We start from the raw sequence: 26,305 nt of genomic DNA, 5'->3' as shown, positions 1-26,305 counted from the left end.
AATGTTGCTTCATGAACTACTGCATCTGGTTGGTTTGTTGTTCACAAAAGCAGGCTTTCCACAAGTCAGACTTTTCTGTGGCTGATAACATGCTTTTTTTTCTGATCGCATATCAGTTTTGATTGTTCTCATTTTCTTGTGGTCTGAAAAAAAAGCACATTATAAGCTCCCCAAAAAACAACTGCCTGGTAAAATGGATAACAATGTGCACAGCTTAACTTGAAGTATCGTTTCAACGTATGAGAGTTCATACAGGAACTCAGCAATGAAAAACATTCAACAAAACGTACATCTCAAATGCTGGCTGTGCTTGTCAAAAGTGGGGCAGGTGGTAATTTTCTGAACATTCAGGGTGTCAGCAAGACACTAGTTGTAGAATTAGTGGTTCTTAAAGTCAAGTAGGAAAGCGGATTGGATGAACCTTCAACCTGCTAAGGTAGCCATTCAAAACCGGATTTGTACTGGTCACCAGTTTAGGCAGCAGGAAGGAGGCTAGGTAGGAAAACAGTAATTACAAATCATGTTGCAAATAAGGGATAATGTTCATGTAGCCTATATTCAGCCGTGTTTAAGTCTGATTCAATGCTTATGCTAACTTGTTATCTGGATATTTGGAGCAAAGTTAGATAATAGTGGATATCAAGGTACCGCAGTATTGAGCTACCGGCAATAGAGTTGCTACTCAGGGTAACATAAGAATGACTACACTTTTCATACAAAGACAACATATAAAAGCGGTGAAAATGTATGTGATTATGATCAGTGATGTTACAAAAAAGCCTAAACACATATTGTGGACAAATTGTTCAGCTACAGACGTAATGTTGTAGGTACATCAGGGTGCAAAATACCTGGTTGCACGTTGCACAGTGCAACAAGATTTCGGTTGGTGCAAGTTAATTCCAAACCCAGGTAGCGCAGTGTGCAACCTTATATTTTGAGCCAAAGATTTCAATCGGAGCCCTGGAAGCTCACAAAAACACAGTGTCACTCTCATAAAATTTGGTAAATCTTCAATTGAAATAAAGAAATCAACACTTTTTCGTTTTAAACCATCCAAAACCCTTCATAGATCGTGGAATTTGAGCTGAAAAAGACGAAAACACACTGCCCTCAGCTAAACAAGATGTTGTTAGGTCAATGGGAACACAATACTATCTAATATATATTTTGAAATGTTAGTAGTATTATACGCTACATACGAGCTTGATTTGAAGAAATCGGTGAATGTTGCTGGAGCAACCTGAAATTTGGATGTGCAACCTAGCATTTGCCCTTGGTTGCAACATGGGCAACCTGGCTCAAAAAAGTATTTTGCACCCTGTACATGTACAATGTACCTGAACAAAAAAGTTACTACTGCAAAATCTTCTGCCAGAACAAAATGTCATAAGTATTCCAAAGTTCAAGAATTCAATACTTAAAATTGATTTTTTTTGTCCTCCAAAATGCTTTCAATTTTGAAACATGAAACTGCCTTGAAGTTAGTAAATATTAACTACTACTTTATTTACATAAAATGTGCCTGAATATCACTAGAATTACTATGAACCAAAAAGGGCTTCATCTCCAGTAATAATGATAATCTCAATTGAAATAAAGTAAATATTAGATGCAATCATCAGTCATGGCTTTTCAAAGCTCTCAATACCTTCGTATACCGCTTTTGCACCTGTCCACCATTGGACCTTATATGTAAGCCTGCACATATCATCACAATCATATATCATAAATTGCACAGCACAGTATTGAGTCCGGTAATTTCATTGATGCTGTACTTTTCTGGCACTTATTTGCCAAGTACAAGTAATCTTTGTATTATTGTATCTACAAAATCTGAAAGAATTCAAATTTGTTTCATGCTGGAGATCATATATTATAATTATTCCTTGTTTCACCTGTAAGGCTCTGGTGGCAAAAGGCAAGTGCCGACGATGTTTGTCACTGTCAAAGCCTATTCTAGCCCCTTTCACAGACTTCTAGGGGCACCAGTATTTAATTTTGGGGGTAGCGATGATGTGCGATTTTCAACATAGGTCAGGTTCTCTAATGCCGTCAAGATCCTTTATAACATGGAAGCTATCTCCCTTGTCATTAGAGAGCCTTGCCTATGTTGAATTGTGAATCAGCACTACCCCCATGCCCCAAAATAAACGACAGCTCTCCTAGAAGTCTTGGAAGTAGGCCAGCACATATAATGCACTTGGCAATTTTTGTCAGTGTTTCCATGTATGGGTAAAGAGTGTCTCCTAGCAAGTACTATCCGTACTGCAGCTACCAGTATTGTCATCGCTTGACGGCTCCTATGTACTGTTGTTGTCTGTTGCTGAGATGCTCTGTCACCGCCAGCAACTTCTTCAAATGGCTCTGAAAACAAGAAAAATAAAGAGTTTCATGAATGAGCATATGAAAAATTAACTTTCATACACGCAGCGCAATTTTCAAGAAAACTTCTTCATGGAGCATTTTTCGAGAATAAATACAGGCACAAACAAACAAACAAATACTACGCTATTGATAACAGACTTTGCCATTGACCCTAGTGACTTCCACCACAATATTTTAAACCTGGACAAGATTGAGTGCCGAAAGTGACTGCTTGCTGTAAAATTTCCTCATGATTTTCCACCAGTTAGTTTGGGGAAAATATTAATTTGGTAAGCTCTGATCGATTTAGGCAACCAAAAAAAAAGGATCTGTATTCATGGCCTTTTAGCTGTGTACTGGTACTGAAGGTTTGTGGCTTTGTCAATACAATCTTAAGGTGATAAAAGCAACTTCATGACAAAACATTGCTGTTGTCACCTTTTCCCTCCTCCAGCACCTGTTTTTATCTTATCATGTATCATGTATATTCTTGCTGTGCACATGAATAAACAAATAAAATTTCAAAATTGTTCCATTTTATTTTATATACACTGTAGTAGATGCCGCTTAAGTGCAAAATGCATTTGTCAGCATCTTTTTTGTGACACCCCAGGAGCAAGCCTGTTGGAATGTGGTCTCTCACCTGCGTTGTACTGAGAGTTTGTAGTTCAGTCAGGTGGGACAGGCAGATCTGGTGCAGGGTGGCCAGGTCCTGGGAGGGGTCGGATTTCACCTTCTCCGGAGTTTCTGGGTAGGATGGGACATTCTGCAGGAAAGAACATGGAACAACCTTAGCACCACTTACTTCATTTCTGCACAGACATACATAGCAGTAAGAAATGTACATCAACAATATAGAATAGTCTGATAGGTTAGGTGTGACCGGTCGTTCAGTGTAATATATAACCAGCTGCTGTCGCGTTCCAGTAAAGCTGGTGTGTTATATCAAAGGATGCTTATACCGGCTATACATATACAGAAGCTGGTGTGTTACAATGAAGGGCGGGTATACCAGCTATATAGATACAGATATGCCAGGTATTGTGTCATGCTGGGGGGCAATTGTAGCAGGGCTATACAGATGTAGACTGTGACAGATACATCAGTGAATAAAGTATGAATAAAGTTCTACACAATTACATTGACTTTGATGATGTTAGCAATGAGAAGTTGTCATACGTACCGCCAGCTCGTCCAGGAACATGATCATCCTCTCCTTGTTTTTCACAATGAAGGGATTTACAGCTTCCATGTAGGGTTCCTGCAGGAATACAGGAAAAGGCACACTCAGATAACTGTTGAATAAGTACAGCTTTTACCTACAAAAACGACAAAACTAGTGCATGGTTCAGTAAGGTTTAAGGTTTAAAGCTTTTGCTCGAAGATAGATTCCGCCTCGAATAAATTCCATAGGATAGGTTCGATGGATGATAGCTGATAGGATCTATTAATTATCTATTCACACATTTATTTATTTATCATATTAAGGTATCTTCGTAACACTGACATTTCCGTGATATCAACTAGGTATCACTACATTCAACTATGCAAGAGAAGACCTTGTATAGATCACAGTGTTCTCTGGCTTACTCCAGCACATATGCCATCTACATTTTCTGATATTGTTCTTTTCGATTTTACCTTGTGCCCAAATGAAATGATACAAACAAAAGATATTTTCCAAAAAAAGCTTACTTTTGCGCCAAACTCCACGAGGTTGGCGAGATTCTGCAGTGACTTGGCGACCATGGTGAGGGTCCTGGCAGCCGTGGGGGTCGGAGACTCTGTGGACAGACATTATGAAATCAAGAATAACTACAAAGTACATCTGTTATCAATGTTTGACAGGTATATTACACTCTTAGGTAAAACCAAGGAGTCTGACATAATTCTACATGCTCGAGCCAACTTGTTGTCTGGGAGTTAAGTATACAGTACATACCTGCTAAGAGATTAAACTGTCTTGGGTTCAGGATAGCTGGACAGATCAGTCTCAGGAAGATGAACCCACTGACAACTCTGGTGCGCATGGTGGTGTCATCAGGCCACTTCTTCAGCACCTCTCTCTGCAGGCAGCCAAAGATGTACCTGAGAGTACTGGGATACAACAGATAAGTTGGCTATGAAATAATCAATGACAAGTACATTGGAAGTGCTTTAGTTCATACCATGTTTATGAAACACCTAAGGAATAAGCAACAGCTGTGCAGTACCACTCCCTGGGTGCTTGAACCCAACTACAAAATGTAAAGGGATGTTGCCCAGTACCTATCCAGATCAGAAGACTGTTCATACACTGAAAGGTTTGCTTGTGTGGACAATTTATCGCATAGCCAAGCTGTTTGGACCAATCAAAAACCTCCACTCCTATTGGGTACAGCCATAACATCATAACTAACCGTGGGTTAATGTCGAAGAAAACTGTGCATATATATTTGCACATATTTTTTAGAAATAACATGTAATTGCAGTAACACAAAGATGACATATCAGTACCTTGGACAGCTTTCAGTGGCTTTAAAGATGGCCTCCACCGCCTCCGTCAGGAAGCTGAGCAGAGTCTCCAGGTTAGAGTTCACGTCTGCACCCTTCTCCAGTTTGGTGGGATTCAGCTATAGGAGGAAAGGATAAATATCCGTAAACATGTCAATGAAGGTACATGTATGACATCCAGGTGATAAGATACGTAAGGATAATCTCCAAGCAGATCTATTGGTGGCAAGGCAGTATCAGAAGGGCCAACCAGAATCCGAAATATCTCTGGTGGCCCTTTGGATACTGCCTTGTCACTGATAGACCTGCTTGGAGATTAACGCAAGGAAATAGTTACTCAAGCAACTGGATAATATTTGGAAATGGTCAGACGTTTCAGACAGCATCTCCTGTCTTTTGTTAGTGACTAAACAAGTTTCTGGAGATACCATGGTTTTTAACCAGAACTCTGAATTGGATGCTGATGCCGCCTGAAACATCAGTGAATGTTTCCAAATTTCATCCAGTTGCTTGTCAATGAGTAACTTTTTCCTTGCACGTCCGTGAACAGTTTCATCAGGTTGGCAAATCACAGGTTAACAAAGTACTTTACACACAACAGTGAATAAACAGCTGCTGTTGTGATCTTTCTCAAGTCAAGACATGTACTGGTTCTACTTCGCACTGCAGCTTGGTGTTGCTGATAGCAGTGTGAAGAATGCAGCCTCAAACATGACTTCATCACAGTTCACGACATGAGTAGATTTTCTGATTACTACTGTAACAATAGCTGCCCTCAATGGATTAAGGAGGCTGTATGGATCAGAACATCTACTCCAGTCATGAGGGGAGATACAAACTCAGTCATGTAGATGGAACATTGTACAACACAGGCAACTGTACAGTCAGGCAATCCTTTCACCACCTGCAATGGCAATGCTTCCTGCATGATTTAAGCTTTCAGTAGAGACATAATGCAGAATTGATGAAAGAGAATAAAACAATAGGATTCGGAAGCAGGCTTTTAGCTAGCATAAACATGTACATGTGTTCCCCACACGCACACTGACACTGCTGCTTTTCCCCATGCAGACACTAGAACAGTATGTAGATTGATTGACATGCAAAGCTATCAGATAAGTTTTGATAAGAGTCTGATTCTGAGAAGCTGAATTGTTGACCAAACAGTTTGTTGTTGTTCATCATCATCATGTTTCATATTCTTAAGAAGTTGGAGCTTACATGTGGTATACGTTATAAAACCTATCATGTTATTTGTAAATCAGTGTAATATTACCTAAAAAAACAGCAATTTTATGTGCTTAAAACCTCCCCTATCCCCAATTTTTCGATGCCCTGCCTATATAGCTATTAATAGATCCTAGCTAAAAGCCTGATAGGAAGGTACAGTGTGCCACCTACAGTGGTGTCTGGGTCAGGAACAGGTCGCACACAGCAAGTGAGAGAGGAGGGAGGGTGCTGGAGACAGAGAGAGAGAGTGAAGACTGTACAGATGAGGACAGAAGACACTGGGAACAACAGAAAGAGAAACAAACAAAAGAAAACAGAAACAAAGAGCTTTGAAAACCAGTAAGGAAGTTCCAGGCTATTTCTGCTCTGTGAGCCCATTCTGTTTTTGGGTTACACTCACTGTGGGGCGCATGCTTCTGAGACCTACTTCTGGGTATGCACAGACATTTCAGAAGTACCTGCACGGACTGACATGCCTGTGAAATTGTTAGAATTTTTGGGAATCCGTCTTCAGCTTTAATTTTGTTTCCATTCATTGTTTATGAGCCCATGTTGTGTTGTTGATTTTCATGATTAAATCTGTCATTTTAAGCTCACCAAAATACATTTTCATCAATTTCATGTCACAAAGTTCAGATTTTGGATAAATGGGGTGAAATTTTTGTCCGTTCCAACAACCAAATTTTCGTCCTGGGCCAGAGGGACGGGTCCTGGAGGTAGCCCTGATCCTATCTATCATATATCTTAAGTAAGTTTTTAAAATTAAACTCTATCACAACTACACACATACAAGGAACTGCACTGACCTCACAGGACTGTTTGCTGTCTGCGATCTTGGTGATGACCTCTTTCACAGCCTGATGCAGGAAGGGAACAGCAGTCATCTTCATGTACTGGTCCATCAGGGTAGAGGCCAGGGTGGTCGCACGGAACAGGGTCGCACTCTCATCTGCACAGGGGGACAAACAAGATATATGACTATGTATGATGAGTCAGGGATGCGGCTATAGCTCAGTGGGTAGCAGCCTCACAGTTGATTGCCTGGTTCCTGGTTGTTTTGCTAACTGAGGGGACATCTTGGTTGGGGCTGCACTGTCTTTCCAAAGGGATGTAAAATGGGGGTCCCGTGCTCGAGGAGGTGGCTCGAGAATGTTGAAGTGTAAGGGGTAGCAACCCCTCAATGTAGAAATATACCCTGCTACTGAAACTGCAAGGAAACTTGCTGCCCTATATATGTGGCACTGAGGCATTTCAAGGTCTGAACAAACGAACGGACGATGAGTTATTGATAATGTGTCAAACAGGGTGTCAAACAATCCTGTAATAAATTTTCTTTTACCTCAAGCCTTTTTTCCTGTTGTCAAAAGAATATCACGGGTCATACTAACCTTTGTTAGCGATTTCCTTTGCTGTGAGAGTTTGTAACTGTTACAGTACAATATACTTACTACTATGTACCACTGCCTACTATGTGGGCTCAAATAAAGATCTCAATGGGAACTATGCGGCTACAGCGTCCTTTCTGAAGATGTGGCATGAGTGTGTACGGTTGACCTGAGGTTGTCCACCACTACCTGTATACAATATACTAACCTTCGTTAGCGATCTCCTTTGTTGTGAGAGTTTGTAACAGCACGGCCTCCTTCTTCTCGTCTCGGAACACCCGCAGGAGCGCGCTGGCGAGTAGCGACCTGTCCCGCGCACACACCTTGTCCAGTGCATAGATGGTGTTGAACTCTTTGGATACTATCAGCTGAGAGGGGTAAGCAAGAAATCTCTCTCTTAGCAGTGTCGGGAGTTTATAGCAAAACATACACCATCAGATATTTGTAATTAGAGGATTAGAATTGTGTCATGCTCTCATCATCTCATCTCATCTCTTAATCTAACAATTTGACTATTTGGGGCACCATGGAAGATCTAGCATCCAGTTTTCTCCAACCTTCTTAGTTTTCTGTATTTCTTAATGTCCATTCTCTGATAGCATCCTCCCATCTTTCCCATTGCCTAACCTTTTATCTCCCTCACTGGATAGTTCCTTGCACGATTGATTATAAGTTTTAGCTAGTCTCGATGACCGTGCCACTTCAGTTTTCGTTTCTTTACTGTGGTTAGGAGGTCTTGGTACGTACCGCAAGAAATATTGTGGTATGATTAGTGCTGCTAGTTCATTCGATTGACGCTGAAGAAGGGTGATGGATGTCACCGGAAACGTCCGGAAATAATCTCCGTAATTTATCTAGTAGTAGAGTTTAAATCGTACTGTATACCTGGATGTCTAACCTTCATCAACATACCACAAGAAATCATTACAGTAACTGTAATAAACTTGTTTACCCCTCTACACTTCAAACTGTGACCAAGCTCATAAAACTTGTAGTTAAAAGACACTGAAGATAAACCCACCTCTTTCAGTGCTGTGTACTCCTCCAGGGGCAGCACCAGTTGTGACCTGTAGTGAGCCCGTATTCTGATGGAGCCCATGTCTCCTTTGTAGGGCGACTCGGGGATGACCGGGTACCACTCATCCACATACTGCCCGTTCGGAAGCTTACTCAAGGGCACGTAGACAGATGCTGCAGGGAGAGATTCAAAGGTTTAGATTCAATGAAGTGAGCAAAGATTTTAGACACTGTTTTAACCTTTAGCACCCTGAAGCAGCCGTTTGGCACCCTATTCCCTATTGGTTACAGAGTTAGGCAGCAGGGAGAAGGTTAATACCCAGTAGGTAAAACTGTTGAATGCAGAGGCCACTCTCAAACCCTCAAGACATAGCCGACCATGGCCTCCCAACTTTCTCCAGACCATGGTTGGAAGTTAACCTTTAGCACACTGAAGGAGCCATTTGGCACCCCAATCTCTATTGGTTACAGAGTTAGGCAGCAGGGAGAAGGTTAAGACTCTGTCACACATAGCCGACCATGGCCTCCCGACCTTCTCCAGACCATGGTTGGGAGTTAGTCATGAGCCAAGTCATCTATAATTGGGAGTTGGTCAGTGAGATTGACTACTACTAGTACTAGTCTTTACTGCACCAGCTGACTACAAATTTTTAGAAATTGAAATCGGAAAGTCAAATTCAGCTTGGATGTGATCAGAGGAGTGAACTGGAGCTAGAGTAGGATGGATTCCAGTCTACTCCCAACCCAGCACCGACCATGGCTTGGAGTAAAGTCGTGGAAAGGTTATGAATGTGTGACAGGGTGGATAGATGGGAAAGTAATGGGAAACAGCAGCATCATTTAGGGGGGGGGGGGGTAGTTGACAGGGTTAATTGATGGCTTACACAGTATGCGCATGCTGCAAAATCTATATCTTTGAACATCCTTATGTTAACATCTGTATACATACTGTTAATTCATTTACTTTCACTGTGGTTTTCATTTTGCGGCAGGAGGAAAAGGGAGGTTTTCACAGTGTTTTAAATTCGTGGTTGAAACAATTCCGTACAACAGTTAGAAATTGTACATTGGACACACATATTTTCATGTCATGAATTCACAGTGGACAAGTCACCACTAAAAATAAAACAACTGTGAAAGTTTCAAGATTTAAAGGATGATGAAGAAGAATGAATGGATGGGAACGGCAGTTTTGGATGGTTGGGACATGGGTGTTCTGGATTGAACTGAAACATAACCCACAGTGCACCACACTGCACATGTGCATTAATTACAAACCGTGAACCACCTTATATGCACATTTTGTATATCTTTGAACATTCTCATGTAAACTTTCCCCTCATGGAAACATTAAAATCATGCATATTATCAAGAGGTATGAATGGATGGGGGCTGAAGTTTTGGATGGGTGGGACATGGGTGTTTTGGACTGACCTCTGACCCCTAGGTTCTCTACGGCACTGGGAACCAAGATCACACTGGCCGCCACCAGTAACTGGTCTGGGGAGGGGACGGCAGGGCAGGGGTTAGTACTAGCAGCGCAGGGAAGCAGTAAGCAGAGGATGCACAGGAATACAGTTACTCAAGCAACTGGATAGATTTTCGAAACGGTCAGACCTTTCAGACAGCATCTATACTGTCTTTCATAAGTGAAAAATGAACAGATCTGTAGTTCACCAGGCTTTAACCAAAAACTATGAAGACAAAATTCTTGACTACCACAATGAAAACAAAACTACACAGTAAGACAAGGTCAAGACAAGGTTGATGCTCATGAGTCAGTTAGAGCATAGAAGCTAATGTTGCAAGTGGGGGTGCAATTAAGCAGAGGAAATATACACAGTCAGGATTTCATCTCATAACGACCACAACACTGTTAAGTGGAGGATGCCATTTAGGTGAATTTAATTGATTAAATCATACAGTAACTGTTACTGTATATAGAAATGCTTGGAGAGTATGATCCACAGCTAAATGGCCAGCTAAATTTCTAATTGGACGGCAGTTGGACAGTAGGGCTGGAGACCACATGTGAAGCAACTTTACAGCTAACGCTGGGAATACATTGTAGTGTCCTTGTCATACACTTCGTTCTACTGTAACAATGTTTCAGAGATGTGATGCAAGTTGGTGAAATTGTATAATATGTACTATCAGTTACATGAAGTTGGTAAGTCACTTGATAACGTTCTTTGTATAAAACCAAGTGTTTTATTCAAGAATTACATTTTCATGACCGCATACTATGCTGTTACCTTCCTCAGGGCAATTCTGAATGGTTCTGTTACGCAAGGACACCTACTTATAGTGCACAACAGACCCTGAGCAAGTAGAAATTGCCCTGAGGAAGGTGACAGATGGTCAACAAAATGTCGGTCTTGAATGATTAAAACACTTGGTTGTTTACAAGAACTTTGCTACCCAGAGATTGTATATTTCCTGTAAGAAGATCACAGTAGGAAGAACTTACCGACAACAGCATCTTTAGACCTTCTAGCTCTACTGCACATCAGAAGTGTGAAGGACTCCACCTCTCTTGGAAGGTCACTACAAACGCAAGAAAACAAATCTCAAATTTACTTCTTCATTTTTTTTCATGTACAATGTAAAGGAACTACATCATAAAGGACCATAGTATAGATGTCTATGTCATAAGAATTGAAGCTGCAAGGAAAAGGTCATGAAGTTTTGTTTTTTGTCCAACTATATTCATTTGGTGAATTTTTTTTGTCTCAAAAAGCAGCTGCTGTAGAGTAGTCAACACCAGTCGATTTGATGGAACAATAATAAGTCGAGGTGGCAAGGTGGCCTTATGGTTTGGATTGTTGACAGTTCTGAGTTCAAATCCCAAGCAGGCCCAAATGCTGTGCCCTTTGGCAGAGGCTCTGTGTCTGAGAAAAGTCACACCTCAACACGTTGAGAAACCCACCACACTTAACGAAAACAGTTGGGGTCCACTTACTCGAAGACGAACTCCTCTGACCACAGAGGATTGGGTCCCTCGCGCATCTGCGTCCTGGCGGCGTGGACGTCGTGCAGGGACAGCATGCAGTAGGGGTGAGGTAGGTGCTTCACTGGGAGGTTGCGCGCGTCCAGGACGTTCACGCTCAGGCTACGCAGCTGCTTTACCCGCTTGGCGTTGAGCGGCGACTGCTTGTTGCTGGGTTGGGTGCAGAACTGGCGCATAGCCAGGATCCACTCCTGTAGGAAGAAATCAGGCTATTAGCTAGCAAGGCGTCAGGGCGTCTTCTGGATGCCTCAGTAAGAAAAGAAAGAAATTAGACGCCCTCCTGTTGCAGGGGACGCCTAGAGGACACTCTGATTTCCTGGTAATTACATACAAACATGTACATGTGTTCCCCCCACACATTGTGACTATTGTTTTCTCCTCAAACCAGACACTGGGACAGCATGAAAATTGATTTGACATGCAAGGCTACCAGGTAGTTGTTGATTTATAGAGCCCATTGGGGAAGTCTGGACTAAAATAGCATCCTCACCTTTGCCAGTTCTGCGGTGTCGGCACACAGGTAGGTTGTAGTGATGTCATTTAGAGCTCTCACAACTGTCTGGAAACAGTTTGGTCTGGACAGGAAAAAAACAAAAAAATCAATATGTGTTGAGTAGAACCTGCCTGATTAAAGACACATAATTCAAAAAGACACATAATTCAAACAGAAATGTTATCATCAATGATACAAAGGTAATACTACAAATTATATTAAAGAACATATAGAGCCTAGTGGTCAAAAAGTTTCCTTGCTGTTTCAGATTCAGGTATATTTTTACAGGGAAACATTGCTAGCCCTTCCACTTTAACATGCTGGAGGCACCTCCTCGAACACGATATCCCCATCTTACAGCCCTTCCGAAAGACGGGTGCAGCCCCAACTGAGATGCTCTGTCCCAGGATTAGAACATAATAGTAAGAAAAGAAAAGTACATTGCCCTACCTTCCAAACAGACTCTCGTGTACAGGGTAAATTGAAGCATAGTTCAAGTCAATCAGGCCCTTTGGTTTTGTTCTCTGTGGAAAAGATACATTTGTTAGACTACTGGTACTAAAACTAGTGATTTGATGGACTAATAAGAGGACACATGGTAAATGTTGCCTGTGGACTTGGCATAGTCTTAATCTTCCCAAACAGTGTCATATTCAACATGTTAAACAACAAATATCCTGATGCTTCTCTACTGTGGAATAAAATGGCTAACAGCAGTACTTTCTTTCAATCTATTTACTAATAGTCTTTTACTGATAAAGTGAAAATACTAGTAGTAGCATTAAGGCATTATGACTACCGTTATATAGCCTCAAAGTGTTTAAAACAACAACACTTTCTGATCATATCTATCAACATTAATATAACAATATCATAGTATCATTCAAATAACATACAGTTACGCACTTGCGCCAAATATACCCCCTTGTCCTGTTATTCCAAACTGGTGCTATCACTGAAGCATACATGCCTAATGTTATGCTCTACATGTATGTACTGAGCACTAGAGGCACCTCACAAGCATGCCTTGACAAGAGTAATGAAGATTTTACAGACCTTTTCATTCTCAAAGTAGTAGACGTGCTGCTCTGTGCCGTTCAAAATGAAGAACAGATTCTTCCACTTTTTGCTACGATGACCTGAAAAGATTGACAAGATCACAACTTTATGTTTTTGTTCACTGGCAAAAAGAAATACATGGTACTATACCATACATTTAGTAAATAGAGATGGAAATTATCAGAGCTCTTGCCTTTTTTGCTGAGGTAGCCCTTCTTGACGATGGTGTCGCTGGGCTGAGTGATGATGCAGGATCCCGTAGACCGCGCCCGCACGCTCTGGTAGATATCCTCATCATTCAACGAGTTCAGCCGACTTCTCTGTGAGGGGAGAATGACGAATCATAAATGACATCAGGGTGTTTTCATGTATCCCCTTACCTCATGATTTAATGAGTTCAGCCGGCTTCTCTGTGAGGGGAGTTTGGGTTGAATGAGGAATCATACTATGACATTACAAAGTAGTGTATACAATATGTGACCTGGGGTTATCATATTAGTAGACTAGCCTCTACTAGGCTCCACGGATGGCTGGAAAAATAGTAGAAAGAGAGGGACTATAGGCGACAATAGGCAACCCACTGAGGTCCCTCTTTCTGTAGCTGACTCCCTTAGCATACTATCCACTCTATCTGGCGAATTTCTACTATTTTTCCAGCCATCCATGGAGCCTGTGGAGGCTATTAGTAAACATCATGTAAAAAGCTGAGTGATGATGAATAATCCCGTAGACCGCGCCCGCACGCTCTGGTAGATATCCTCATCATTGAACAAGTTCAGCCGACTTCTCTGTGAGGGGAGGTTGGGTTGAATGATTAATCAGGTTTTTTTCTAAGGAGTGGAGGAGGGCCGCTCGCCCCGTGCTGTAACCATGTGCCTACTTACCCAGGGGAGCAAATTCTCTGACAAGCATAAAATTCAGATTGACCAGGGACACTAACTGGTCACAATATGGCCAATCTGACAGTAAGTCCCCCCCAAGTAGCTTTAAATTACCCCCATTTTAAATTGAAATTCTCTAGATTAGTCTACAACCCATTCCCCAACTCAGTAATGACAAACTTTATATGCAAGAAACTCATTTCTGTTGCTATAGTCCAGGAGGAGAAACCTGAAAAAAACTTGTGTCATAGGCCATCCTGTACATAATTAGTCCAGTATCATAGAATGAGAGCTTGCTGTCTTTCAGCCATTTTAAGTATGATATACTATCATGGTACAGGTGGAACATCATGATTCTAGGGATCTTAATGCAAATTAAGCAAATATGCGTGAAATTAAAGATAAAGCAGTATAACATGTGTAATACGTGAATGTCCAAATGACATCAAACTTGATTTCCCTAGTCAGTATTGACACACAAAGAAGCAGGCGTAACCTACCTTATTTGGGACCGGCTCCCCCAATGTGTACCCCTCCACGATTTGTTCTGTCTTGTAGTGTTTAATGATGTCGTCAAGACTGGATTTCATGAAAGGAAAATCAATAATTATCATTAGCAAACTGTTGTATCTAATTCTTTCAAAATTCCCAAAGGATTTTTTTATCACTGACCATTGCAAGAATTTTCTATTGTAAAGGAACAAATCTATTAGTTACAAAATTAATGCAGCAAATCTTCAATTTAAATCATGTTTTAAGGCCAGCTATGCCCTGCATATGATTACAATAGACAAACAGGACATCAAATGGAGATCCTGTGTTTGAGGAGAGCTACACCTCAAACCCACATCATTTATCGAAAAGAGTAGGTGCCCTTCCCAGTGTGAGTGGATCAAATAAATCAGTCTGGATATGCAGCTTGTACTCTTCAGTACAAACCTGGCATACCATGGGGAGGTTTACCGGGTATGCAATACAGACAAACAAACCAACGTACGTTGCATAGTAGTGTCCGCCCATCTCGAACTCCTCATGGTTCTGCCGCGTGATGCGGAACCGCTGGATCAGGTTGTTGCTGCGGAAGAAGAGGGAGTAATCCCCGGGGGACGAGTCGCTGGGCCGGATCAGGAAGGCTGAGTCAGGAGCATCTGGGGAGGAAAAAAATCAGTCATCGGTTTTCTATTTTATAATAATTATAGAAACAGACAGAAACTAATTTAGAAGGACATGAACTTCTCTCAGCAATGAATGACAAGCAGTTCTGGAGCAAACTTCGCTTGCTGCACCTCGAAATGAGGTGGATTAATGATGAATACAACATGACTTTGTATAATGACATATTGCAAGGTGGTTTTGTGTGGTTTACTTCTATTTCATTGAAATTGTAACAATACACTACAGTGGTCAACCCAGGCAGCAGTGCTACATACATCAGTTTAAGATTGTATTTAAACTTAAGGTTAAAAGTATCATTGATAATGCAATTATACATCAATCACATACAACTTACATACAAGTCTTGTAGTTAGGGTTGTTGACTTAGAATCTAAAGGTTCTGGGTTCTAATCCCTAGCAAGTTCCAAATTGCTGTTCCTTTCATTTGGAAAGGCACTCAAATCTCATTTCCTCTCTTGGCTCAAGTGAAAATGAGTAGTTTTGATTAGGAGCATCCTCTCAGATGGGCTGTAAAGCCACAGGTCCCGTGTTACACCTCGAGCACGTTTAAGTTCACACAACACTCATCTAAAAGAGTACTTCCCTGTAAGTGGATCAAAATCATCAAATCATACAGTCCGAGCTTGTTCTGAATACTATCATTAATACATTGTGGTCACACAACTCATGCCTAAAGGCAGTTTACTAGTTATCTGAAACAAACGAACAAACAGAAAAAGAAATACCTGATAACAGCTCTGCTGCTTTCTCCTTAGTGATGGTCCCATGAAACCACCTGAAAAAACACACATTGTGTCAGACAATGTCATGAACACTGCAAAGGCAGTGATCAAAGAGGAGAAAGGACATATTTCTATGTAAGTCAAGGTGACATATCAGGCTGTGTACCGATAAGGTCGTGACAGAGAAGACAGATGCTATCTACAGTATTTAGAGGTTCATTATATTGTACCAACTGAAGGAAAATCCTTTTTTTCCCTCGCGAGCACAATGAACAGTGGACCATGGCTTAACATCATCCTAAGGACTGGAAACTTTTTCAGTTGACAACAATTCAGCCTTCATAACATCTGCTTGGAGAATACATCTTACCACCGTAACAGCAGAGTGTGTTCCACATATTGCAATGCCTGGATCATATCTGTCCGCCTACATGTACATGTACATGACTTTGTACTGCGTATGCTCCCAGCAACACAGCATTTATACCTCTCCATCCGCCGAGTGTCGATCAGGTTCAATTACCGCACAGTGGCAATTACTGCTGTCATTTGAGAGGAAAGAGGTTTGTATAGCAGCAGGGCTGGAAATACTCAGGGTGCATGTACACTTCTGTGCACCCAAAATTGGAGCTGTGCACCTAATTTCTTGACTTGGTATTTGTCTAGGGTTACATACATGTATGTAAAGGCACTCTTGCACACTAGTATGCAGCAGGACTGGAAATACTGGGTGCATGTGTGCATGTGTGCAACCGAATTTGGAGCTGTGCACCTAACTTTTGATTGTGAGCGCACGAGTGCACCTAGTACATATTTTTGTAGGCTGTAGAGTAGAGGCACTATTGTACACTAGTGTACAGAATATTCTTGAAATTCAACTACAGTAGAGTAATATAACCTCTGTTGTACAGTCATCAGGGGTTCATCTGAATCGGGAAAGAGGGGCGATGCGCCCTCTTGTTTCATTCCAGCGCCCCCTTGTTGAATTCAGATTTTAGCTTAATATCCAGCATACAGCCTTCACTCACCCTTGCCAAACTGTTGTCTAATGTAGCATTAATGCCAGAAATACATATGCAGCACTATTGCTTGGTTAGTGCACACTGCCATGGTAATTTCATGGTAATTATGGCTGTCCAAATACCAGTCCCTCAATGTCCTAGCAGCCATGCCTAGGACCAAGGCTTGAACCAATTAGTTGGCATCTTTCCAGCATTAGTGCTTTCTGCCACGGCCTTTAGTCATGCTTGACCTATACATTAGCACCCTGCAACAGCTGGGGTTTTAACAAGGGTGGACTGTAGTTAGGGGGCAAAGGGTTAATTTGGTGTGACCACCCCTACTGGCACCAGCCAGGGGAAAGGGTTTCCACTTCCCCTTCAGTCGAAGAAGACTGGGTGATAAATGATGATTAATGGACAGGGGTGTATGCTGGCATTAATGCTCTGTTCCAAAGGGAGCAGAGGGAATCCAGCATTAATGCCCAATGTGCTCCGCTAAGGAGCGCGTAGTGCGGCATTAATGCTACATTAGACAACAGTTTGGCAAGGGTATAATTGATTCTTCCATGAATACATAGAATTCACTCCCTCGCCTGTGTGTATTCCCTCTTGTTTAATTTTTCTAGAAAAACCCCTGCAGTCATGTACTTTGATGTGAAAATGTTTATAAGTTAGATATAAAATTTCCGATTGAAGTTCTTAAGAGAGGCAGTAGAGTTTGTAAAAATACATTTTGCTGACATTCTATCTTCTTCTAAGTTGTGCACTCAGAATTCTTTCTGTGCACCTAAATTTCTAGGCTAATTCCCAAAATTGCCAAATTCCCAATTTCGAGCCCTCAGAGAAAGTGGTTTGTGGCAGGAAATACGCCATTCAATGACTATTCGCGTATCTTTGTAATTTCCTGTATTTAATGACACTCGTACAGCATGAGTGCAGCCACGACAGAGAGCGGAAATGGGATTTGATATCGCTTTAATGTGATTACTGAAAGGCTGAAGGGTTGCAGCCTACCCATAGCTTTCCCCATGTGAGAATCAAAATCATAATGGGTAAAGAGAACAGCCCTGGCTTGGTATGACATCACTTTTTTCATTTTAATTTCTACTTCCAAGAAACTAGATACACTCGGATGCAACACCCATGTAATTCAGGACAATGGAATTTCAAGTTCAGTTTTTAACGTGATTACTGGTAGACTGGAGGGTTACATACCCATAGCATTCCCCGTGTGAGAATCAAAGTCATAATGGGTAAAGAAAACAGCTCTGGCTTGGAATGACATCACTTTTTTCATTTTAATTTCTACTTCCAAGAAAACTTTAACTAGAATAAACAGAAGAACATTTGACAATGAATATATAGGCTGGAAGGTTGCCTATACACACCCATAGTTTTTCCCATGTGGGAGATGAACTGATAATGGGTAAAGAAATTGGGCCGGCTTAATGTGGTATTGGAATGACATCACCTTTTTTACATCGCCACTTTTACTTTTAATCTATCAACAAAATTCAAGTTATAGCTACCACATCTGCATGACTTGCCAAATGTGAACCATCAAAATTATCTAAACCTAACACAAGAAGTTGGGAAAGCTGATTTTGGTCATTCATATTAGATCAATTAAGACAAATTGAAGTACTCACTCCTTTCCTTCATGTGGGTCAGCATAAAAATCCTGTGTCAGAAAAAATGAAAAAGTTGTCAGTTCCAAGACAAAATGCATTTTTTTTAGCCTTAAGTCATTCTGTCTAGTTCCAGGCTACCTTCATCCAACTAAGGTAGAGCCTGGAACTAACCAGGATACATGTAACACTCAGGCTAGCATTTTTCCATTCTTCACAATTCATTAGCACTGAAGTATGGTTTTAAGATGCATTTAAATTGTACAATACTGGTATTATATCTACTGATGAGGTAAGAGCATATTGATATGAAGTTGTATCAGCAATAAAAGTGAATACAGTCAAACCTGCCCAATGGGACCAATAAGATCTGGTCTATGTGGACAGGTGGCAACATGATTCTTAATGCTTGTGTCAATGGAAAAATATTATTTAAGGAACCACCAAAAAGTGGTCACACTGGCCAGGTGGTCCTTATGTAGAGGTGGTCACTTGTACAGGTTTGACTGTATATCAATGGCCAGGTGGTCCTTATGTAGAGGTGGTCACTTGTAACAGGTTTGGCTGTATTTCTAAATACAAATCAAACCAGAATTCAGAAATGTCTTTAAATCAAGAAAATGAAGAATTCTTACCAGTTCTTCCACCAGGTCTCTGATAACGAGTCCGCTCTCGTTGGTTCGCTGCGACGTGACCCAGAGCCATCCACCATCCATGGTGTTATGAACCATGAACACGTCGCCCTTCTCAAAACTAACGTGGAATCAAAAAGTTATCTTTATTCAGAGGGAAAACGTACGTAGTTTTATCATCGTGCAGGAAATATGAATAATCATTTTAAAAAGTGGTCTTTGATAGCGCATTTCTCAAAGCTCACATGACGTCATGAAAAGAAGAAACGTCATCTTTTGAAGGAAACTATTCAAGGAAAAGCTATTTATTGTTTGTAAGATGTAAGTATCAAATAAATTTGTCTAACTTTCATATCTTGCTTCTCAAAGCTTATGTGACGTCAACAGAAAAGAACGTCATCTTTTGAAGAAAACTATTTAGGGGAAAGACATTCATCGTTTGTAAGAAGCATGTTTGATTTAACCATCAAATAGACTAGTCTTTCCTTTCATATCTTGCTTCCCAAAGCTAATATGGCGTCATCAGAAGAAAATGTCACTTTTTAAAGGATATTATTTAGGGAAAAGCTATTCTTTGTTTGTAAGAAGTATGATTGATGTAAGTACAGTCGTATCAAATAAATTTGTCTTTCATATGTGCTTCTCAAAGCTTATGTGACGTCACCAAAGAAATCATCATCTTTTGAAGGAAACTATTCAGGGAAAAGCTACTCATTGTTTGTAAGAAGAATGTTTTTAATATGATATAAAATAGTGAAGCAATCACATCTTGCTTTTCAAAGCTTATCTGGCGTCATAAAAAAAAGAAAACATCATCTTTTGAAGGAAACTAGGAAATTATTCAGGGAAAGCTATTCCTTGTTTGTAGGAAGTATGTCTAATATGATTATCAAATAAATCTAGTCTTTCATATCCTGCTTCTCAAAGATTAAATGACGTCATGACCAAAAGAAAACGTCATATTTCCTGTAAAGTCTCTTCATCCTGTGTAAGATGTAATGTTTAATGTTTACTAAGTAGGCCGGTCCTTGTTGCTATTTCCCTGCCCACGTTGTGAAAGTATTTCCGGTATGAGAACATCAATACAACGTTTTTCATTACGTAACAGGACTCATGTATTCCCATGGTTGGGAATACTAGGTGCATATGCAGTTTTGTGCACCCACAATTGGAGCTGTACAGCTAATTGTTGAATGTGGGTTCATCGGCACATCTACATGTTGATATTCATTTAGGGTTCAGGTAAACTGATACATGTAAGGTACTACTGTACTCTAGTATAGAGTATATCATTGACATTTCAGTGTCCAAAAGAATAGTAAAACCTTTGTTCATCTGTCCATGTCACCTGTGATAAGTCTATTTGGTAACCATTAAACATGATGAAGGGTAAATATGTCCAATGATATTGATACAAATTCTTATAGGCTCTTTTTTTTTTAGGAATGTGCCCATGTAAGACATATTTTCTTACATTAGCCACAATGTGAATCAATATCTCATGAAAGACCTTAAGATAAAATAAAAGATGTCCACTTGTTATTTCTTGAGGAAAGGTTGGAGGTTGAGACCTACCTAAGCTCATCAGTGTCAGGCACTCTTGTGTAGGGCAGGATAGCACGGACTAGTCTACGGCTCTGCACAGGCTGCAAGCAGACACAGAGTGCACTTGGTATAAATGCTCATCTATCTATCTATCAACGTGTATCATGCTATGGTCCCATTTCCAACCCGGAGCCCTGCCGGGAAGTTTGCAGGAACAAAAAATTTGATATAAAAGAAAGAAGAAAAAGTAAAAAAGATTATTCATGAGCATTATTTGCGTATACTTTCTTGACATACACTTTAAATTTATTTTTCAGATCCAGATTTGCGAAACTCGGTATGAATGGTCTGATATAGTAGAATGTCCCCAAAAATACTAATGCCGAATTCTTTTCTCTGCGCATACATTTTCAGGTAAGCTGTACCAGTTCAACTAACTTCTACATAATTCCACCTGGTGAGGGTACATAATTCCGCCACCCTGAAAAGTCCAACGTCCCCCAGTATGATGCACTCCTGCATGTCTAAACTGTGCATACCTGGCGGGTGCTGCACTAGAGATCTCTAAAACCCAAAGGTTTTCAAATTGATGAATTTATGTAACCCGGCGGATTAACGTTACATGTTGTATTCCCCAACATGAATTCTGAGCACTCCTTACCTCGGGGGGAGGCACGGGATACATGAGTTTCTCGTCCTTCAGGATACAGGACCAGTTTGTGTAGTAGCCGATCAGATCAGACAGGGAGTCAAACTGGCGACCACCGATGTAGAAATCTCCGCACATGGCTATAATCCTGCAAGGTAAAGGGAAAACGTAGGTAAAGGTAGTCCCATAGCCATTTTGGGGCCATAGGCAAAGTGTTGGTAGGTGGAGCCCATCCCTCTCCTTCCACTCTCCAACCAAAGTCAGGTACCCATTTTTACACCTGGGTGGAGTGCGGTAAGTCATGTAAAGTGCATTTCCCAAGGACACAACATCAGTGACGTCAGAGGATGTCAACCCAGGACCTCTCATGTAATATCAACTTTTAAACATGTCTGGAATAGTGACTTTGAGTATGATTTAATTCATAGTTTTTATTGTACAAATTAAGTTACTGATTGTAAATGTTGGTGCAATTCTATTAACTGCAAAGCCAGTTTGCTCTATATTTGATCAATAAACCAATCACTACTAACATACAATGGGAAACTATGCAGGGGTTCATCTAAATTGGGAAAGAGGGGCACTGCACCCTCTTGTTTCAGCCCAGCGCCCCCTTGTCGAATTCAGATTTTAGCTTACATACTTCCCTCAGCGATAGATTCTTCCATAGATATATAGAATTTGCTCCCTTGCCTTTGTGCGGTCCCTCTTGTTTAATTTTTCTAGAAAAAACCCTGCTATGACATTTACCTGAAGTGGTCGATACCCTTGACTCCGAAGTACGAGAGGACGTAGGAGCCAGGCTTCCGTTCGCTCTCCCGGATCAGGTAACTGCTGAGTTTGCCGACCCGGCGTAACCGCTCCTCTGCTGACACCCTCCCGAGTCTGCCATGATACCAGCTGAAACAGTGGGGATATGATAAACAATGATTAATGTACTGCTATATATATATATATATGTAGTCAAATCTGTCCAAGATGACCACTCAGGGGACCAATAAAATCTGGTCTAGTTTCTCATTAATTGAGTAGCTACCTCTATAGAAGGTTAAATCCAACACACACACACACTCACATACACATGGGTAAACACACACACACACATATACACACTCACAATCTCTCTCACACACACACACACACAGACACACTGTGACAGACATATAGACACACAAACACAAATACACACACTCACATGTTCACACACACACACACACACACACACACACATGGATATGCACATACACCCCCCCGACACACACACACACACACATACATACATACACACTTATATGCAAGTTATAGGCACACAGACACGCACAAACTTGAACCCATGCATAGACAGATATAAATACACACACTCATACACATACAGAGAAGCAAGCCAAACGTTTCTCTGCTGAAGTGAAGAAATCAAACATACACATTCTATGCACAACCATATGTATAACATACAGTACAAATAAATCAATTCTTCTTTCTATTCTGTGCCCCTCACTAGTGTTGTTAACATTGTTAGCAACAGAATGATCCACAGCAGACCCAGCTTACTTCCCTGCCGCCCACACACGTCCATACAGACTACGCCCCCACAGTCTGCCGCACAGCTCCGCACATTAACATATACATCATGGACGAGGTGCGCACAACTCATAATTCATAGGAAAAAGGTTTAAAAAATCAATCTAGAGATAGCAGTAATGTTTCTTGAACAGATTTACATCTCTATACCACAAGCACCTTATAGTGTTGAAAGATTCGGATAAAGCATCCAGTGCAAGCCTATATTGAAATCTATTGCTATCACAATTATAAATGTCTATTGTCAAAGTGCTTGTCTGACTCTATACTTAAAATACTCTAAAGGAAATGGAAAACTTTCTTGAAGATGAAGGGGGTATTAATACTTAGTAATGCTTAATAGATAATACACATGGTACCCCTCTACCATTAGCTAACAATACAACTGCTAGTACCATTACCTGACAATATAATATGAATATATGTACAATGTTTACGTTGAATTCAAATACTACTGTAGGTTTTATGACACCTAAATGCCATGACACAGTACTAAAGGTCTGTAGATAGTTTGGGGTTGAAATAACAGCAATATAATAAAAATGCCAATGACTGTTGGCTGGTATAATGAATTCACATGATCACCTCAGGAAGGAGGTCAATGACCTTTGACAGGAGTATTGTTTTTGTCTGGGTTTGTGGGTTTACACAACTCACGCTCTCACACTCACTCACTCACTCACTCACTCACTCACTCACTCACTCACTCACTCACTCACTCACTCACTCACTCACTCACAATCACTCTCAGTCTCACTCACTCACTCACTCACTCTCTCACTCTCACTCACTCACACACTCACTCACTCACTCACACACTATCTCACTCACTCACTCACTCGCTCCACTTGAAAATAGAACAAACATGTCAAGATCTACATTCAAATGGTGCAAAAATTAGGAACTGTCACTTGGAAGAATTTCCAGGCAATGCATGCATGTAAGTGTTTGATGGCCAAAAACTACTGAAACACACACACACACACATGTACATATATAGTAGCATGCACAGTCCAGTGATTAGTGAGCCTGCCTCTGGACCAAGAGGTCATGAGTTTAAATCCCGGATGTGTCCCTCCTCCAACATGCACGCTACTGGAAAGGGTTGCAGTCCTTAGGACTGGTCGTTTAGTTTGTTGTACTTGTCGAAAAGAGCTAGGGGGATTTCCCCGCTACAGTGAACCTGAGAATACTGTACATAGCGTCTGTCTTCTCTGTCATGACCAGTGGAAGAGCAGCTCAATGGGTTTGAGATTTACTTTCACTTTCATTTTCATTTTCACATACAACATACACACGTATACCACTAACACATACACGCACAGGCACACACACATGCACACACAGACACAAACTTTTACAAACACACGCACACACAGACACACAGACAAGCCAACACACAATACTTCCCCCTTTGCTGTGTTGCAAAAATCATGCAAGCATACCAATTATTGGTTGGTGAAACTGTTTATCTGAACTTCAGGAAGGCTGGATAATGAACTTCACGCCTATCTCATACAAATCCTGACATCAGCCAATGTTGGCCATGCAGTTTTCTGTATCATCTTTTAAAAATATCATTTCCAAAGGCAGATATAGCGCTCTCCAAGGCATAAAACTCTCCAGTGTTGTTGATAGATAAATAAGATATTTGCCTAGAAATTCATGACACACTATCTTTAAAGACACCCCCCCCCCACCCATCCAACAATCACACAAATTATTACACATTCGTCGTAGATCGTCGTACGATTTTGATGTCGTAGAATTTTCAAGCAGGCTGTGACCGAAAGAACCCCGTAAAATTAAGGATCTAAAACAGGCTTTCCGCAACACGACAGCTGAATATATTTTGCAGGGCACACGCACGGTTTTCCCAAGAATAAACCTCAGTTTGTAAATCGTACGATGATAGTACGGCGTTTGTGAGAGGGTCCTTACTCTGTCTCGGGAGGGGCCACCAACGCAGCGTCGATCTCTTCGTCTTCGCACTCGGCGTCCGCGATCCCCTCGAAGGGGTAGTCTTCCTCGTGAAGAGACAGATCCTGCACTTCCCGGAGGGGAGAATCTCCAGCCGAATCTTCCGCCATCTTGGACACGCCCTTCCCTTGGCGGGGTCACAGGTCACGCGCCAGCTGGACGCACTTCTGCCCAGAAGCGACGTCTTCCGGCTCAAGGAGAGAACTGCAGTTGAAGATGCCCGCATCTTTAGAGACGAGTAAACGCCACAGGACATGAATGAAATGATGAAGCTGAATCGCTGGAAAAAGGCACAACAAATTTACAGCAATACAGAATAAAATTTAATCAAATCGGTGATTTCATGTATGGGAAGACTTCCGAATTCTACACAGAACCTCCTTGGTGAGACTAACCTAAGCGTCTTTAAAGCTTTGCCGAGGCACATTTACAATTGTATCGTGACTTTTTTTTCAATATCAGACATCGATGACGATAAGGAATTTTATTGATATCTTACCCCCGAGTCTCCCGTGACTAGTTTTTTTTTGGGGGGGGGGGGGATTTAGCTCTTTCACTTCGAATGTGTACAAAACATTAACTGAAGTTGCCGCTTTTCTTGATTTCCCGTGTGTCTGATCTAATTCAAGGAAACCCCAGAGAGAAAAGAAGTCATCGAGACAGACTAAAGATTATAATGTCGGCAATAAATTTTCTTAACCTTGGCTTTCAGACATGCACAACCAAGCAGCTGTTCCTGAGGCAGACTGCCAACCTCTCGTCTGAAGTTTCAAGACGTTCAGGCATGACATCGTGCAGCTCCATTGGAGATGTCTTAATTTGTGCCAGACACGATAAACGTGCCGAGTCACATGAGTGGATGAAGTGTGTCCCTTCCGTGTTGAAATTTGGAAAAGCTAGTCCCATAGTCACGTTTCTGCGGCCGTAGGGCCACTGTGTCTTGGGCACGGTATTGGAAAGCGAAACCCATCCCTCTCGTTCCACCGCCCTTTTACCTCCCCAACCGAAGTCAGGCACCCATTTTTACACCCGGGAGGAGTGAGGTACGTCGTGTAAAGTGCCTTTCCCAAGGGCACAAGATCGGCGACATGACAGGATTCGAACCCAGGACATCTGGTTTCTGGGCCAAACACCCTGCCGTTACGCCACTAATAAAATTTGACTCCATCTTAAAATACAGAAATACGATGATATGCAACGCTACCCGGAAATGGTCCGCCTCACAAGCAATGGTATCAATCGAAGTACACGTTGGTGGATAAAGTTTTTTTTTTTCTACTGAAACTGAAAGAGATTGTCGAAAGGGAACTTTAATCTCACGGTTCATTGCACGTTGAATATTATGTGTATTGAACTGTGACGTGGCCTGAATTCGCTTTAAACTTGACACCAGGAGGGAAAAGAAAACCACGTGGAACAGTTGACATGTCAGACGACCTGGCGATCAGCTCAGACT

The 26,305-nt window shown here is 41.3% G+C and overlaps 1 protein-coding gene across 3 annotated transcripts; it reads right to left on the bottom strand.

Moving 5' to 3' along the window:
* Nucleotides 1-1,887: 1,887 nt before the first annotated feature.
* Nucleotides 1,888-25,001, bottom strand: LOC136428923 (ras GTPase-activating protein 1-like). Of its 3 annotated transcripts, XM_066418756.1 has the most exons (25): nucleotides 24,811-25,001; nucleotides 22,039-22,188; nucleotides 21,301-21,436; nucleotides 20,670-20,740; nucleotides 19,098-19,215; nucleotides 18,484-18,515; nucleotides 15,837-15,886; nucleotides 14,933-15,083; nucleotides 14,436-14,514; nucleotides 13,248-13,374; nucleotides 13,052-13,134; nucleotides 12,446-12,519; nucleotides 11,993-12,077; nucleotides 11,455-11,693; nucleotides 10,963-11,039; nucleotides 9,927-9,992; nucleotides 8,497-8,666; nucleotides 7,684-7,843; nucleotides 6,897-7,039; nucleotides 4,864-4,979; nucleotides 4,310-4,464; nucleotides 4,063-4,151; nucleotides 3,551-3,628; nucleotides 3,011-3,133; nucleotides 1,888-2,367 (listed from the first exon to the last, which is right to left on the bottom strand). In XM_066418756.1, the coding sequence occupies exons 1-25, from the start codon at nucleotides 24,957-24,959 to the stop codon at nucleotides 2,287-2,289; spliced, it is 2,802 nt and encodes a 933-aa protein (XP_066274853.1). In that variant the 5' UTR covers nucleotides 24,960-25,001; the 3' UTR covers nucleotides 1,888-2,286. The 3 variants fall into 3 exon arrangements, with proteins under 3 accessions (XP_066274853.1, XP_066274854.1, XP_066274855.1); XM_066418757.1 differs by lacking the exon at nucleotides 9,927-9,992 and having other exon boundaries at nucleotides 24,811-25,000; XM_066418758.1 differs by lacking the exons at nucleotides 18,484-18,515; nucleotides 19,098-19,215; nucleotides 20,670-20,740; ... (1 more) ...; nucleotides 22,039-22,188; nucleotides 24,811-25,001 and adding an exon at nucleotides 16,204-16,370.
* Between the last annotated feature and the right edge of the window lie 1,304 nt (nucleotides 25,002-26,305).

Source organism: Branchiostoma lanceolatum, chromosome 2 (genome assembly GCF_035083965.1).
Source record: "Branchiostoma lanceolatum isolate klBraLanc5 chromosome 2, klBraLanc5.hap2, whole genome shotgun sequence".
Lineage (NCBI taxonomy): Eukaryota > Metazoa > Chordata > Leptocardii > Amphioxiformes > Branchiostomatidae > Branchiostoma > Branchiostoma lanceolatum.
This window is presented reverse-complemented; position numbering and strand designations above follow the sequence as displayed.

Excerpts from the sequence above, each read along its gene's own strand:
- LOC136428923 (XM_066418756.1), bottom strand. The coding sequence starts at position 24,959 with ATGGCGGAAGATTCGGCTGGAGATTCTCCCCTCCGGGAAGTGCAGGAT. Across the intron at positions 18,516-19,097 it reads GAGACCTGGTGGAAGAACTG|GATTTTTATGCTGACCCACA; the intron begins GTAAGAATTCTT and ends TTTCTGACACAG. Across the intron at positions 2,368-3,010 it reads AAACTCTCAGTACAACGCAG|AGCCATTTGAAGAAGTTGCT; the intron begins GTGAGAGACCAC and ends TCTTGTTTTCAG.